The sequence below is a fragment of the Prosopis cineraria genome, unplaced genomic scaffold (genome assembly GCF_029017545.1).
Source record: "Prosopis cineraria cultivar Desert tree isolate PC_DT_omini unplaced genomic scaffold, ASM2901754v1 PC12, whole genome shotgun sequence".
Taxonomy (NCBI): Eukaryota; Viridiplantae; Streptophyta; class Magnoliopsida; order Fabales; family Fabaceae; genus Prosopis; species Prosopis cineraria.
Genome location: NW_026555343.1, coordinates 2072560 through 2088455, shown reverse-complemented (window position 1 = coordinate 2088455; position 15896 = coordinate 2072560). Strand labels below are relative to the sequence as shown.

The window sequence follows — 15896 nt, the reverse complement described above, 5'->3', positions numbered from 1 at the left end:
ATTAAAAGCTACTGTGTCTTAAAAATTAATTTCTGAAATCTCTCAGCTGCCAGGGATCGCGTATGTTTTTTCCCTCGCCTACCCATGCCTGCATTCGTTGTTCTCATCCTTTCTTCTTCACATGGCTTGATTGATTCATTCATTGATAGAAGAATAAAGCAACATCAACCTTTACTTCTCTTAAATCCAACCTTCATTATTTCCCCACCTATTTCTGTTTCTCCTTAGGTGTTCGATGAACTCTCAGTCATGAAGAACGAGCACTGCTTACCATAATTGTAGGGTTTTTCATTATTTTCCCTTTTTTTTTTCATTGTAACTTGTTTGCATTAGCTCTGTGTTACTGTGATCAAGCGACCCTCATTTTTGGATCCAACACGAGCACACTCTGCGGGAGAGGAGGGTCGTCATTTCACAGGGGAATTGGCCATCCAAATCGTGTGTCTACGGAGGTTTGCCACTCTCGAACGCTTTTCCTTCTCTGCTGTCCAAGCATGCTATATTTATGGCTTGAGCTTTGCTACCTAGGGGTTGAATATTTTGCGCTGATTCTGTTAATGTATCATTCCTTGGAAATGGGGATGCAAGAAAAAGCAATGTGGAAATTTTTTTTTATTGGATTTGGGTGATTTTTGTTAATTGGATTGCGAAGAGAACACTGTGGTTTCAACGGTGACTGTTCTCCGTTGGTAGGAGGACTAAATAATTGGTTTCTCTACTCTGTTTCATATGGTTGTCAAAAACATGGAGATTTTGCTTATTTCGTTGAACTGATGCTTGCACAATAAGCCGGTATAATATGTTGTTGGTAACTTTTAGTCTTGCTAGACATGTGGGTGTGACGGTTGGCTATTTAAATGATGCAGGCAAAAGATTATAGTTCCTGACACACCAAGGTCATTGTGGGCTGTAAGTGTTCTACTACAGCGAATGTTGCTTGGCACTTAATGATTGTTGCTATGGACTTGAATGCCTCACCGGTGCCTGAGGAAGATGATGATATTTTTGAGAGACATATAGAAGAGTATATCCAACCAGAAGAACGCATAGAAACTGCAGTTGATATAGCACGTCGTGTATAATTTCTTCTCCTCTTTTATATTTTAGCCCTTCCCCCTCTATCACTGTTTCTAAGTAGGTTCTCATGCTTGCTTCACTGGAAATTATCAATTACTGGGATGCAGCTATTTCAAGAATTTTGTTCAATTTAGTTGAAAACTGTATTATTATTTAAATTGAGGCAATGTTAGTCCTTACTTTTTCTGTATCCCTCGTCATATGAAGAAACATATTTTTTCTTGGAAATTTGTCTTCTTTTGTTTCCAAAATTGGATAGAAGTATACGCATTACATAACATTGTACAGTTGGAGTTATCCATAGTTGGCCTGGAAAAATATCAAGCATTGATCTTTTAATTTTATAACAGCTGATGGAAATTGAATGAATTAAATTATTATATATCCCTCAATTGGAAACCGGGTCAATAACCATAATATATGCATATAATAAACAGCCTTTTCTTAAACCTGCATGTATCTTTGCAAATCCACATACTTGAAGTAACTTTTGCTGGAATCCACATCGATTCTTGCCTTGAATTGTTCTTAGATATTGAGCATGTGTCTGGTTTGTTGTATTGACGAAGTGTATAATAAAATTGCTTCAAATGTCTTGTCATTGTGAAAGGACATGAATTTGATGCACCCAAAATTGTATTGCTGAATTTTAGATGATGCATAGTATCTGAGTCAATAAAATTATGAATTGAAACTAGCTTAGAAATGGATGGCTCTCACACACTGAAGTGGTAGCTACTTTTGAAAATAGAGAAAATAAGGACAAAATGAAATCCCAAAATTTAGCTTCTTGTATTTTTCATTTAACTAAACCAAAACTGATTGCAGTCCTGATAAATCTGACGTAACAATGGGCCAAGTACATGTTAGGAAAGGTGTCCAAGGTCCATCCTTAAGCAAATGGGATTGTGCGTGCATCAGTTAGAAGCCTGCTGAGGCCTCACAGCATCAGGACAATAAAGAGGAGCGACCTCGGAGCACCTAATTGTTGTTTTCTTATGTGAGAGAGTGTGTGGGCAGGGATGTGTTTTTAGGGGCTTGTGCCAGTAGGTTGAGCCGTTGAGGTAGAGGAAGACCAAAAATGACATTCAAGGAAGTTATCAGTCAAGAGTTATTGGTGAATAACATATCGGACGAGTTGGTTGCAATGGTGTTAGGCAATCAATAAAGTTTGTTTTTGTTGTTGTTATTGTTGTGCCAGTAGGTTTGAGGAAGAACAATTGCTTGTTTTCATGTGGGGAGGGCCTGACCTCTCAAAAGTCAGGTGCATGAGTCTTTCTTTGCTCTTCATGTGTTATTTTCAGTATTCCTCAGCGTTTTCCTTGTACTATAATTAGCTATAGCTTGGTTAATTTGTGTTTTTCCTCTTTCCATTCCATAGTTGAGGTGCAACTGATTCCTTAGTTAAATAAATTATCAATATTGTCCAATTTCCCAAGATCCCCAACTGAATTTTTTCTTTGGGCATCTAATCATATCTGGTGACATGCGCTGCCCTTTTTTTTTTTTGGATAAAAGATGCTAACAAGCATTGATGCACAGACTATTTCATAATCATTCAAATTTCAGATGTACTTTCTTTATCCAAGTGATGTGGTTTTTTATCAGTGTGTAATGGCTTTTTTCCTGCCTCTTTTTAGGAGCGTGAAGAAAGGAAAAGACGGCTGAAAAGAGAACGGACAGACGATAGACCTGCCCATGTATCACAGTCGACAACTGGTTATGATCAGACCTTTCATGCAAAGTTTCTCAAGTCATATGATAAAAGTAGGCTTCCTCCAGGTAAATTGCTGCCTTGATCATGGTAATGAGTAATTTGATTACAGTCATATCTCCTCCCAGCAATTTCATAACAGCACTTCGGTTTTCAGAAGTGTAAAATTCAGATAATTACTTTGTTAAGTTTACTACCTTATTAAATACTATATGAATTGATATTCTAGGTTGCACTGTTCTGTTGTCTTGACTCTTGAGTTTTCAAATGTCATATGCAGATCATGTAACTTTTAAGTGTGTCATTACCTTGTATAATTTGTTAATTTTTACACTCCAGTCTAGCACTTGAACTTCTGCTTTCTGTCATAAATTAAGTGTATTAATCTATTAACAGACGTTAAACCGACAAGTACCAATATTGTAAATTGATATTAAGAGATCTAAGTGATATGACAGCTCTTGGACGTCCATTGATGGGCTGATCAATCCTTTTAATTACCTAATGTCAATAATATACGGACTTTTCTAGGGAGGTGGATCTGCAAAGGGATTGAAAGACTCTTGAGTTAAAGCAGGGGTTTCTTTCTTTTGCTTCAGCTTTCGTTTAGGGAGGGGCTCTTGTGATCTGTTATGCAATTCTTTATCCATGCTGTTTGTTATCGTTTCTTTTGGGGCAGTGGGGAGGGTTTGATGAAAGTGAATATATGACATTATATGACTGTGTTTTGTTCATCTACTGCAGAAGGATGAGTAGTTTGTGCTTTGCTTTTGTGTTATTGGGGATTACTGGAATGTGTCTTATGTAACAGATTGCAGATGGCTGTATGTGTAAGTTGATAAGTGATCCTGAATTATCATTTTTTTTGGTTCACCTGCAGGCTGGTTGGATTGCCCTTCATTTGGTCAGGAAATATACTGCTTAATACCTTCCAAGGTTCCACTTGGTGAATCATTCAATGACTGTATTGCTCCTGGTCGAAGATACTCATTTAAACAAGTTATACATCAACAACGAGTTCTGGGGAGAAAAGTAAGTAGAAAATAAACAATTGTGTGATTTACTTGCGACACTGTTTCTCCTTCATTGTTGGTCCTGCACATCTTCTCTTGTAGGCCATAATTGGATTTTTCATTCTATTTGTACTAGTTAGTAAGACTATGAAAAGGGGGAGCAGAAGCGAAAAGATCCTGGGATGGATTTGTTTAATGGAGTTGCTATCTGTACTGCTGTCTTCAGCATTAAAATTAAAAAGAGAGATTTAATACCCCATTTCTGTAGGGTGACACGTTTTGTTTACTTCCTGATTGCCCTTTTCCATTATCTTATGATTTGCAGCTTGGTTTGGTGATTGATCTGACAAATACTACTCGTTACTATCCAGTTTTAGATCTGAAGAAAGAGGGTATCAAGCATATTAAGGTTTCTGGCAGGCGATTTTCCTTTATTAGCTTGAGCTTTTTTAATTATATCTCTAAAGCTATGATACCGTTTTCTGGTCCTGATGTTTTAAGATCGTTTTTATGGTTTAGATTCAATGCAAGGGGCGTGATTCTGTACCTGATAATTTGTCTGTGAATCAATTTGTCCATGAGGTTTGCTTCATTCTTATATTCTTGTTTCCCTGAGTTTTTTTGAAGATCGTGAAATTTTTTGTTCATCATGTCATTCATTGCTTGTCGAAACATGTCTATTATTATCTCATTAACGCATCCTGGAAGAGTGGGGGTTCCTGGTAGTTTCAAGATTCTTTGGTTTGTAGTGTTGTTTAATGGTTGATGTGTTGAAGCTGTATTTTCTTTTGCAAAAAAAAGGGAAAAAAATCTTGTGTAAGCATTATTTTTTAGATTAATTCATGTTAGAAGATAAATGTAAACTAAAATTGATTCTCTAGTAGATGCTGAAAATTCAACTGGCACAAACTTCTTTCCTTTTGAAACTCTATATATTTTAAATATAATTTATTTATACATCTATGTAGAACTGTGATGGCTTTTTATATTTTTTTTAATTGTACTTATGCTTGCATTTGATTATGTGTGAACAATTCATAAAGTAGAAAAATTAGATTTCCGTTTTGTCTTTGGCCAGCAAGAAAATCAAATTTCTCGAGTGCTTTGTGTGACTTTGGAGAAAACCAAAATTACTGAATTTCTCCTTGTTAGATCATCAAAACTTTGTTGGCAAATCTTTAATCATGTGATTATCTACTATTTTAGGTTACTCAATTTCTATCACGTCAAAAACAAGCAAAGAAGTATATACTTGTCCATTGTACACATGGACATAATCGTACTGGATACATGATTGTCCATTATCTTATGCGCACTATGTCTATGTCGGTCACCCAGGTTTGTAACTCCTTATGGTTCTCTCTCTCTCTCACTTGCACGTGTGCACTCACACACACACACAGATGTTTGAAGTGCTGTTTTCATCATGTTAATTTGACTGTTCTGCAGGCAATTAAATTATTTTCTGAAGCACGCCCCCCAGGAATTTATAAACCTGATTATATTGATGCTTTGTACACATTTTATCATGAAAAAAAACCTGAAATGGTAGTTTGTCCTCCTACACCAGAGTGGAAGAGATCCTCTGAATTTGATCTCAATGGTGAAGCAATGCCAGATGATGATGATGATGGAGTGCCATGCCCTCCTCAGGTATGGATAACTTATGGAGTGAATTTATTATATTTTGGCTTGTACTATTATCTGCTACCTTTTAAATGCTTCCTTATACCAAGGCATGTAAGTGATTATGGATACTTTCTTAGGAAGTCATCGTATGCATCTCTTTCCATCTCCTCACTTTCCACTTGTTTATTTTTACTCCTTCCTCTTGGCACAACCGCCATACCTGTTAGCTGTAGCAAGGAAGTAAATGGTCATCTTAGATAGCTAATGTTGTACTTTTTTTATGACTGTCGATCATATTTGGAATGTGAAGTCCATTGTCAGCCGATAATATCTGGTGAAAACCAGAAGATAATTGCCCATTCAACTCAATTAGTGAAGCATATTATAGCGCATATTATAGGCCAATGGTAGTCAAGCCTAGAATTTTGCTGAAATCTAGGACTCTAAACAAATAATCATAACGGAAATAATTACTCCTACTTGCCTGAACGGAACTATCAAAAACTGATAACAGGGGGAAAACAACTCTAATGGGCTAAGGCCCAATAATCCATGTCTTGTGGTTCTCCAACAATATCTTATGGTACTTCATTATTTTTCTAACCTTAATTGTCAACTAGTTTCATGCTTAAGCTGCTTGTTCATCCAATGGAAACTTTGAGAAAAAGCTAGTACTTTTGTTAACCCTTGTTTCTAATGATCTCAGGAGAACCATGAGACAGATGCAGTGATGACAAACGATGATGTTTTGGGAGATGAAATACCTCTTGATCAACAAGATGGATTTCGACAGTTCTGTTATCAATCTCTTAAATTGAATTTTGGGGTAAGCCTTTTAAAGTGTTGGTTTTCATGTGAGGTACTGTTCGCAATCCTTCTGTGTTGAGCACTCAAATAGGGAAATAGTGAAATGTTAATTGTTGGTTATTTTACTGTATATATATCCATTTTTATTCAACTATATTGTGATAAACTGTTTGATGGCATGTCTACTGCAAGTTCTTGTACCAGCACAGTTGATATTTTCTCATTTGGTCCTAGTCATTATATCACATTGCAGGCCTGTTGATTTGTAATGCTAAGTGCTTGGTCAATCATATGTTTCAGGGACTTTGCTCCTCCATGTTAAAAAAGTGTTTGTTTTAAGATGACGGGATTGGTGATTTCTTGTCAGTATCTTGTCATGCAAGCTTTTAATTATGTTTTATCTGTTAATGCGATGATAGGTATATTGATAGTGAGGTGTGCTATTTTGGTGTGAGGATGGCTCCAATGTTTCATGAATAATTTGTAGAACTAATCAGTGCCTTTTCTTCTCATGGATAATTTGTGCAATTTTGGTGCAGATGCCTCTTGTGTTTCATGAATCTTTCTCTAGGAATGGCTGGCATTTCCTTTCTGAAATGACTTTGTTTTATTTTTCTTAATCATGATCACGATGAACTATTTAGATATTCTTATTTGTATTGAATACAATATGTTATGGTATATTTATTAAAATAATGATGTGGGTTCCATGCTTTGCACAAGTCTAAGGTGAGTCATGCTGTTTGTGAATTATGATCAATGTGACTTTTCATAGATTTTATTTTTTATACAGATATATAGATTCAAGTTGTGGACAATATGGAATTTTTCAGAGATTGTAGCCAGCATCTTGCTTCCCCCCTCCCGTTAATTCATTATGTTTGATGATTTTCATGTACTGATTTAGCTATTTATGAACCACTTTACTTATTCTCTGCGTGCAGGCCAGAGGACACTCACATTTTCCAGGTTCCCATCCAGTTTCTCTTAATAGGTCTGTAGGCAATTTAATTTTTGGATATTTCGCTTGTGTTATTTTTATGCCAAATTTTATTTGTTCATAGTCCAACTTATTTAAATCAGTAGATATTATGTTTTGATGTATATTTTTTTTTAATATTTTAAATTCAATAGAAGAATTTGGTGAAGAGAAACAAAAATACAACAACGGAGCACAGAGATTTTTCCAAACTATGCGGGAATATAAACTAAACAAACCTTTGTATAAAAAAACTAAACAAGCATTAGTAATATAAACTAAATAACATAAGGGTGTTTTCTAACCCCTTTGTATGTCTAGAAGGGACATTCCCCCTCTCCCTTTTCTCTAAAAAAAGCCGTTGACTGCAAACAGCAGGGAAGTACCGAAAAAACTGTCTACCACAGATGTATTGCACAAGACTTCTGACTTAAGATTCATGCTGTTCTCATCACAGTCGTTGCAATCCTGCAAAAAAGGATGACTGTTAAAGGACTTTATGCTGTTCTTTATTCTTAAAACCATTGAACCTGATGTTAATATTTTCTCTAGAAAGCTGGATAAACCCAGTAATTATTGAAGATTCCAAACAGTCTACCTCCAATCTCTCATGCTACTTGAAAATGCTAAAAGAGATTATCTTTTGTTTCTGAACCTTGCTAACACATCAGTTAAACATGTGATGAAATAGCCTTATTTTGCCTTACATGGTGAAATAGCCTTATTTTGCTTGTTAACTTACTCGGTAATTTTATTGAGTGCTCCAGCCCAAATAATAGCCTTTACCTTGGAGCCTTGATCTTCTTAGACTACTTAAACAAATAAAAGCTTTGGGCCAATGGGTTTTTAATTATAAGTTGATCAAGGAATGACAGCTGTGTAACCCTGAATAATCGAGATTCCAGATCCTTCTATCAATCTAAGGACAGAAGTGGAAATGATTACAACAACAAAATGAGAAATGACAATTCCAGGTGAATTCAATATGTTGCAAGTTTAAGAAAATCTTAGCTTCAGACATGGCACAGAGTTAGCTGATAAGTCTGCGGAAGAGTTCAGACAATGAAAATGATTGGTCATTCCAAAATTTTAATCAAGTACCATTCCAACTTATAAGAAAGCAGGGGAGAAAAGAAACGATATATATGAGAGATGAACTTCAAAGGTATTGTGTAAATAGCACCAATTCCAGAGGCATCCTAACCAATCTGTTGAATCCCTTATTTGTTGCTAATTAACCTATGCCATAAAGAGTCAGGCTTCAGAGGATTCTTATGTTTGGCATTTGGATTCTTATGTGCATCCTTTTGTCTCTCTTATTCTTTAACGTCTTATGATATTGATTAATACAAATTAAAGTGGGTTTGTGGGCGATGGCATGAAAATAAGATTTTGTGAAGATATTTGGGAGGAAGATATTCCTTTTCTGGATCATACCTTGTCTTTATTGGCTTTCTGCCATGCGTAATTCTCCCATCCTAAAATTTCTTTCTATTTTTAATTCCAATTCCAATTGATCTATGAATTTTCTTGTTATCAGAAAGCTGAATGGTGTGAGAGCAGTGAGCTTTAGTTCTTCTTGTCTTTTGATAGTTCTTGTTCCTTTTTGTTCGAGTCAAGATGTGTGTTTGGAATCTTGATTCATCTACTCCTGCAAATCCTATTTTTGGTTCCTTACTCATTCTACAAGTAGGTAAAGGTTTGTAATTGATAAGAAAATTTGCAAATCTAAACCTTCTTATAATGTCAAACCCTTTGTTTAGTCTGCAATAGTTATCGACTTATCGGATAAACACTGATGATATTCTGCTTTTATGGCTCCATATAACTATTTCTCTTGATGTGTGTCACGTGGAAATCAGATTTGGAAACTATGCTCTAGTTTTTTCTTCATTGTCCATCATTGAGTTACCTTTCAAACAGGCTCTCATGTATTTTAGATAATATTGGGTATGTCCTTGCACTTTGGATCATTCCCAACAAATTCTTTGAAAAGGTTCTTAACAAGAATTTTTATTTTTATTTTTTTTGGCCCCTGGGGGGGTGGGGGGTTGAAGGTGCAATTTATGAGAATAAGTGGTTTGTTGGTTTGAGAGGAATGCCCCCATCTCAACAGGCATTTCATGCCTTTAGATTTGTCATCCATCTGTACACACCCGTAGTTTTTATATTTTACTTGGGGTAATTGTATTAGTTGAATGTAGAAGTTATTTCCAGTGCCTTGTTCCTTATCTTTTAATTAAATTTGATTATGTTAAAATTGCAGGGAAAATTTACAATTACTACGACAGCGTTATTATTATGCAACTTGGAAAGCTGATGGAACAAGATATATGATGCTAATAACTATGGATGGATGTTACTTGATTGATAGAAGTTTCAATTTTCGAAGGGTGCAAATGAGGTTTCCTTGCAGAGGCTCAAATGATGTATGTGTGCAACTTTGTACTGGAAGTTCCTGGGAGTGGCTGTCAGACTGTTTTAATTTATTGATGCCCAAATTGACATTTTGTTACATTTGGCTTTAAGGGTTTGGCTGAGAAGACCCACCACTACACATTACTTGATGGGGAGATGATCATTGATACATTGCCTGATTCACAGAAACAGGAGAGGAGATACCTCATATATGATATGATAGCAATTAATCACGTATCAGTAATAGAGGTTTGGTTTATAACTCATCCGATTATAGTGCTGGATGCTTGCTTTTTGCTTATAACTAACATCAGTGCATACTTCTTGCGGAGGAAAGATTTATGGTTCCCACTTGCTGTTATCTCTAATCATGTGATGCATTGCTAAAATGTGCAAGATTTGCCATGCAACTAAGCTCCTTAATTTCCAGGTTTATTTTTTGATAGGTGATACTCATTGTCAACAGAGAACCAGTAGATGGATTCTTAATGACTTCCCGCTAGATTGTCTAGTCCCTTCTTATTGCTGTTAGCAAACCAGCACTTTCTTGTGTTGCAATCCGGGGGCTAGTTTGTTTAAGGCTATTAAAAAAAAAAAAAAGTGATTTTGGTTAAGTTAAACATGAGGAAGTTGTTGGGAATATGGGGATTGTTGGGAGAACCTTAAGCTATTTATCATGGTTTGGTTGGGAAAAAAAAATTCTGGTTTCAACTTATTTTAGTAATCTATTCCACATAGATTATCAAAATAAGCCCACAACAAATTTTTTTTCAACACACCCTTCATGTTTAGCTTAAGATTCTCCCATGCTCCCAACAACTTCCTCATGTTTAACTTAACTAAAATCACTTTTTTTTTAAATAATCTTAAACAAACTGACCCCAAATGTACCTGTTGCATTTTTGGCAGGTTTAAGATCAATATGCATTCTTATTTTTCTTGGGAGTGGCTAGGGGATGGAGAGAACTGTGTTTCCTTCATGCCTTGTAAAAATTAAATATAATAAATGCTTTTGTATTTTTCTTTCTTAGATGTTCAACCTGTTTGTTATTGTGTCTTTGTTGGCTCTGTAATACATAGAAACAAAGGATTGCTTCAATTAGAAGAGTCAGGCATATGCTATAAATGTTTATGTGGGAACCATTGAGATAAACATCCAATAATGCAATAGCCTATTTACCTACAGCAGGAGAAACAAAAGAATACTGAGCTAGGGTAGATGGAAATAGTGAGTAGAGGCAGACCAGGTCAACCTAGAAGTTGGAGAAGGCAGAATGTGATATGGTGGCACTATTCAACTTTGTAGGAAGCATGTAGTCACGTTAATATAGTGCCTAGGAGTTTATTTTAGGGAGAATTAGTGCTAGGTCCCTTGAAATGATTCCAATTATCCTAAAGTCCCATGAAATGCATAAATTACTACCAAGTCTCAGGTCCCTTATTGTAAATAAGTTTTGTATGCAATTACAAAAATACCCTTATCTCTCTTTCTTCTCCGCATTGTCGCCTTGTGCCCTCTTCAGCCTTAACCAGCCACCACCTCTCTGCTAACGAGCTTGCAATGCCATCTCACCTGCGACGGCCAATGGTGTCTTTTGCTTCAACTTCATCGTCTGCAATGTCAACTTTGGTGTGATCTTCATCATCTCCGGTCGTGTTTCCCTTAGCAACCTCCACCAAAGTTTCTCAGATCTCTGCCATTGCTGCCACCTTCTTCAAACTCTACCCTCTTATTTTCCTCATATTTTCATTGGCGGCTTTCTTTGTGTTGTGCATTCATTATGCATTTGTCATATATATCCTCCATCTTCAGTCTTCAAAGGCGCCAGATCTTTGATCCTGAAGAAGAGGCAGCAGCAATGTTTGGAGGGTTCTTTTTTATGGCTTCCATAAGGGTTCTTTTCTATTTTTTTTATTTTGTTTTTTTCCTGTTGCTTTTTATGAAATCTGATCTGATTTATGCTCTTCTGGTTCATGTGATTGCTTTATGTTTTTGTGTGTCCCGAGTTGATATTCAAAGGAGGCCTGCGATTTTGTTTGAATGCCCTTTGCTAGGAGTTGCAGAATATGAAGAATTGAGATAGTGGTTTGTGTTCTAATTTTGTGATGCTCTTCATCATTTGCCTTGATGTTTGATCTTTGATTGTTGGTCTATGGCGGTGGACGCTGCAGGTAGTTCTTCAATGGTTTGATGATATTTCTCCCAGTAGTGGTTCTTTGAGTGTGGCTGGGAGTTTTTTATTTTATTTTTTTGGCATAAAAAATAAAATAAGATAATGATGTTTCTGTAATTGTACAAAAAAACTTATTTACAATGAAGGGACTTGGGACTTGGCAGTAATTTATGTATTTCATGAGACTTTAGAATAGTTGAAATCATTATGAGGGACCTGGTAGTAATTCTCCCTTTATTTTATTCAATTGTGCGTTTTACATTATAAATAGATGTATGGCAGCAGCAGTTGGCAGATTCGGAATTGATTTGTTATTGTATTGGGGAGATTCTCCTTTGATTTATTAAGAGGTTTTGGCATTCAAGAGACTCGCACTAATTTTCTAACAAATTCCTATTTCCTTTCATATTTTCTAGTCTGATTCTATCAACCGTACCCAAGCAAAGAAGCCTTTAGACATCTATTATTGTAGAGAGGAATATGTGGTTGCACAAATTAGCAATCACTGGTATACCACACATCTCACATTTTTGTCCAAGGTGTTACTGCCTTGAAATTGCCTTTTTGTGTTGATATTCATGCTGCCCGACTGAAATTTCCTTTTCATTCTAAGCTTTTCTTTGATATTATTGTATGTTTAGTTACATGTAATATGTTTTCTTATTTTGTTGAATATTTGATAAAAAAACTGCACCTAGCTCATTGTGTTCAAAATTTTAAATTTTGGTCCAGCGACCGTTCTATGAAAGGTGGAAGATGCTTGAGAAAGAAGTGATTGAACCTAGAAATCAGGAACGGCATAATACGTACCAGAGCAGAAATCCTTATTATAGATATGACCTGGAACCATTCAGGGTATGCATCACTAACCTTAGAATTAGATTGAACAGAGTTTAAGCTTCATGTCATTTTCCTTTTCATGTTAACTTGTCTATTGATATACTTGTATTTTGAATTAGGTGAGGAGGAAAGATTTTTGGTTGCTCTCTACCGTGACAAAGCTTTTAAATGAATTCATTAAGAAACTCTCCCATGATGCAGATGGCCTCATATTTCAGGTGGGTTTTGGATCAGTGTCATTATACTTAACGTGAGAATTAGATTCCCCTCATCTGATAAGTTGATAAGAAGTTTCTGTGTCAATGCTAGCCTTTTAGGGTATTTAGTTTGCTTTCATTGGCTGTCACATCAGGATCTGCATACTACTGCATGAGGATGAATATCTTCAGGACTTAATAGTGTTCTGCTTTTCTTTTCCTCGTGTTTTTTAATTGAATTTAGGTCCTTACTGATGGTATGAATTGTCAGGGTTGGGATGATCCTTATATACCCCGCACTCATGAGGGCCTCCTGAAGTGGAAATATCCTGAGATGAATTCAGTAGATTTTCTCTTTGAGGTTGTAGCATCAGCTTATAACATGATGTTGGGAAATTGCGTTTGATTTCCCTTGCTTTTTTTACTTGTTCTGGGTCACTTCCACTTCCAGTTTGTTGCTGGTGATCTACCTAATTTTTATCTGCTTCCGTGGACAGATTGACGATGATCACCAATCACTTTTCCTTCATGAACGAGGAAAGAAGAAACTCATGGAAGGGAATAGGGTTGCATTCAGAGGTCAGTCAGATGAGATCCATTCCCGTTAAAAACAAAATATTTATATATATATATATATATATGCCGTCCACTCTTTCAGTTTTGATGATGCAATCTGCCTTCATGCTTGGCAGTACACTTGAAAGTCGTGTCTCTTGGCTTTGTTAGTTTCTATATAGCACGTTTTAGTAGTACTATCCGTTGTGATTTGTTTTGATGTGAAGTCTGATTTTAGCTCGTGACTGATTCTTACTTTCTGATTGTTTCATTGCAATTGCTCACTGTATGGTCCTATCTGCAGATGGTTCAGATCCCTTGCTTCATTCGGGGAAGATCATAGAGTGTTCTTGGGATTTGAATGAACAGGAATGGGTATACATGCGAACCAGGACGGATAAATCAACTCCAAATGATTTTAATACTTACAAGAAGGTCCTACTCTTGGCCCACTACTCTTTTATTTTTCCGCTTGTTGAACTGTACTTGAGCTCAGCTTGTCTGTTTTCTTTCTTTCTTTCTTTATTTGTCTTTTTTTTTTTTAAATATACTACAGGTTATGCGGAGTATAAAAGACAACATCACGGAGGATGTCTTGTTGAATGAAATTTACGAGATAATTCGCCTTCCAATGTATGCCGACAGGATAAAAAATGAGAGCAAAGCCCACCAGCATGTTGGTGTAGCACGCCGAAGGTGATTGGTGAGACTGGCATTTGATGTCTGTGACATTTTCTCTGTTAATAAGATGCTGGAAGTGCATTTGATCGAGAAAAACAAATTCAGCCGCATCTATTGATGCTTGTCTACCAGATTAATTTCAATTTGTAATTGGATTTGACTATGATGTGGCCATCACACATGTAGGCTGCTAGCTTCTATTTTGTAATTAGCTAGGCCTTTTGGTATTGCTGTGCAGCTGAGTTGTATTATCCAGTTTGCATAGTTCAAAATGAGGCCTGAGTATTCAGATAAAGAGAATTAGGTTTAGGTTCACAATGTAAATTATCAGTTTTCGTTTCATGTAGTGATTATAAGCCATTCAAAAGGTAGCTGTTTCCTAGATCCCGGTTCCATTACGCGAGTGATGAGTCAGAATTTTTATCCTCTGTATATTAGTACGAAAGATCCTTCCATGGTCTATCCTTTTCCCATGGCTTAGTTCCAATACTCTTTGTTCAGACGAAGTTCTCACCAGCGTCTAAGCAAATACTAATCGATTATGTTTTTTTGGTTCTTCCATGAAAATGATGCTAGCAGCTCAATTCCAAAATTTTTATTATGACCTTTTTTTATTAAAAAAAATGACAACTGAGGGCATCCTAAAAAGTGAATACAAAATCAGAATTTTTTGTAGATTTTCAATCCTAACAGAAGGATGAATACTGGATTTGGGATTATAAGTTTTGATGAAGCCTTGATTCAGCATTAATTTTCTTGAGGTCTTTAACTGTCTTTTTTCTATGTTTTTTTTTTTTTTGGGGGGGGGGGCTTGGAAATTTGGGGTATCCCAAAGTCATAACAAACTATCTTCTACTTATGGATGACCTTCCAAAAAAGAGTGAAGAAATAAGGGAGGTCTTGAGCATTAAATTAATGACAATTAAATTTTTAACAATTTTTTTAAAAATAAGTTAAAAGTATTGATCTTAATAATTACAAATTTATAAGTTTTAATTATAAATAAATATTTAAATATTAAATGTAACTCTTAGATTGAAATAAGAATTTATGGCTATAACTACTTTCTCTATCTAAAATTATAAGGCACTTTAAAAAAAAAATTTCTGTCTCAAAATATAACATACTTTGAATATATTAAAATTTCATTAAATGTATCAATTTCAATATTACTTTTTTTTTATAATTAATTTCCATCACTTCTCTTTTCAATATATTAAATGATGGGTAATTTGAAAAGTTTATATTTTTATTTTAAAAAAATAAGGTTGTTAAGTGTATTTAATGAGATTTATTGGTATGTAAAATTTTATCCAAAAATGTCTTATAATTTAAGATGGAGGGAGTATTTGAATAGAAATTTACAATTCATTTTTTTAGAAAATTTTATTGAAGATTTAACTATCACTAATTCAATCTTGTAAAATTTAACTGTCACTTTTCCAATACATAACTACTACAAATAAATTAACTGCAAAGTAGTCCCTTCACATAGTAACAAGCCTAATATCCTCTATTAGAATAAATCATATGAATGTTTTTTTTTTAAATGGATTTTGTTAATCTATTTTTTCACTTCATTATCCGGTATCCTAGAAAATCTGGTATATTACCACCTCATATGCAGACTAATATGAATCCCTACATACACATATCTCAAATAGGTGTTAATCTACACTAACATGGCACATACACATGTCTCAAATATTACTATATGATAAAGCAAGAATAACCAATCGCAACTTTAGCAATTACAAATAAAGGGAAGATACAACTATTAATCTTATAGTTTAAATGTGTTCTGGTGTGGGT

General features: G+C 35.3%; 1 protein-coding gene across 3 annotated transcripts; it reads left to right on the top strand.

Moving 5' to 3' along the window:
- The first annotated feature begins 20 nt into the window (after positions 1-20).
- LOC129288148 (uncharacterized) lies at positions 21-14584 on the top strand. 3 transcript variants are annotated; one of them, XM_054924552.1, is made up of 19 exons: positions 21-452; positions 867-1076; positions 2718-2859; positions 3672-3823; positions 4130-4213; positions 4324-4386; positions 5011-5142; positions 5254-5457; positions 6140-6259; positions 7185-7234; positions 9486-9648; positions 9749-9886; positions 12228-12350; positions 12544-12666; positions 12771-12869; positions 13120-13209; positions 13346-13427; positions 13708-13838; positions 13960-14584. In XM_054924552.1, exons 2-19 carry the CDS (start codon positions 948-950, stop codon positions 14101-14103), a joined length of 2169 nt encoding a protein of 722 aa, XP_054780527.1. In that variant the 5' UTR covers positions 21-452; positions 867-947; the 3' UTR covers positions 14104-14584. The 3 variants fall into 3 exon arrangements, with proteins under 3 accessions (XP_054780527.1, XP_054780528.1, XP_054780529.1); XM_054924553.1 differs by lacking the exon at positions 13120-13209; XM_054924554.1 differs by lacking the exon at positions 12228-12350 and having other exon boundaries at positions 22-452.
- The last annotated feature ends 1312 nt before the right edge of the window (positions 14585-15896 follow it).

Bases quoted from the DNA above. Each gene is read 5' to 3' on its own strand.
- LOC129288148 (XM_054924552.1), top strand. From the start codon at position 948: ATGATTGTTGCTATGGACTTGAATGCCTCACCGGTGCCTGAGGAAGAT. The intron at 3,824-4,129 runs GTAAGTAGAAAA...TATGATTTGCAG, and splicing joins AACGAGTTCTGGGGAGAAAA to CTTGGTTTGGTGATTGATCT. The intron at 13,428-13,707 runs GTCAGTCAGATG...TCCTATCTGCAG, and splicing joins GAATAGGGTTGCATTCAGAG to ATGGTTCAGATCCCTTGCTT.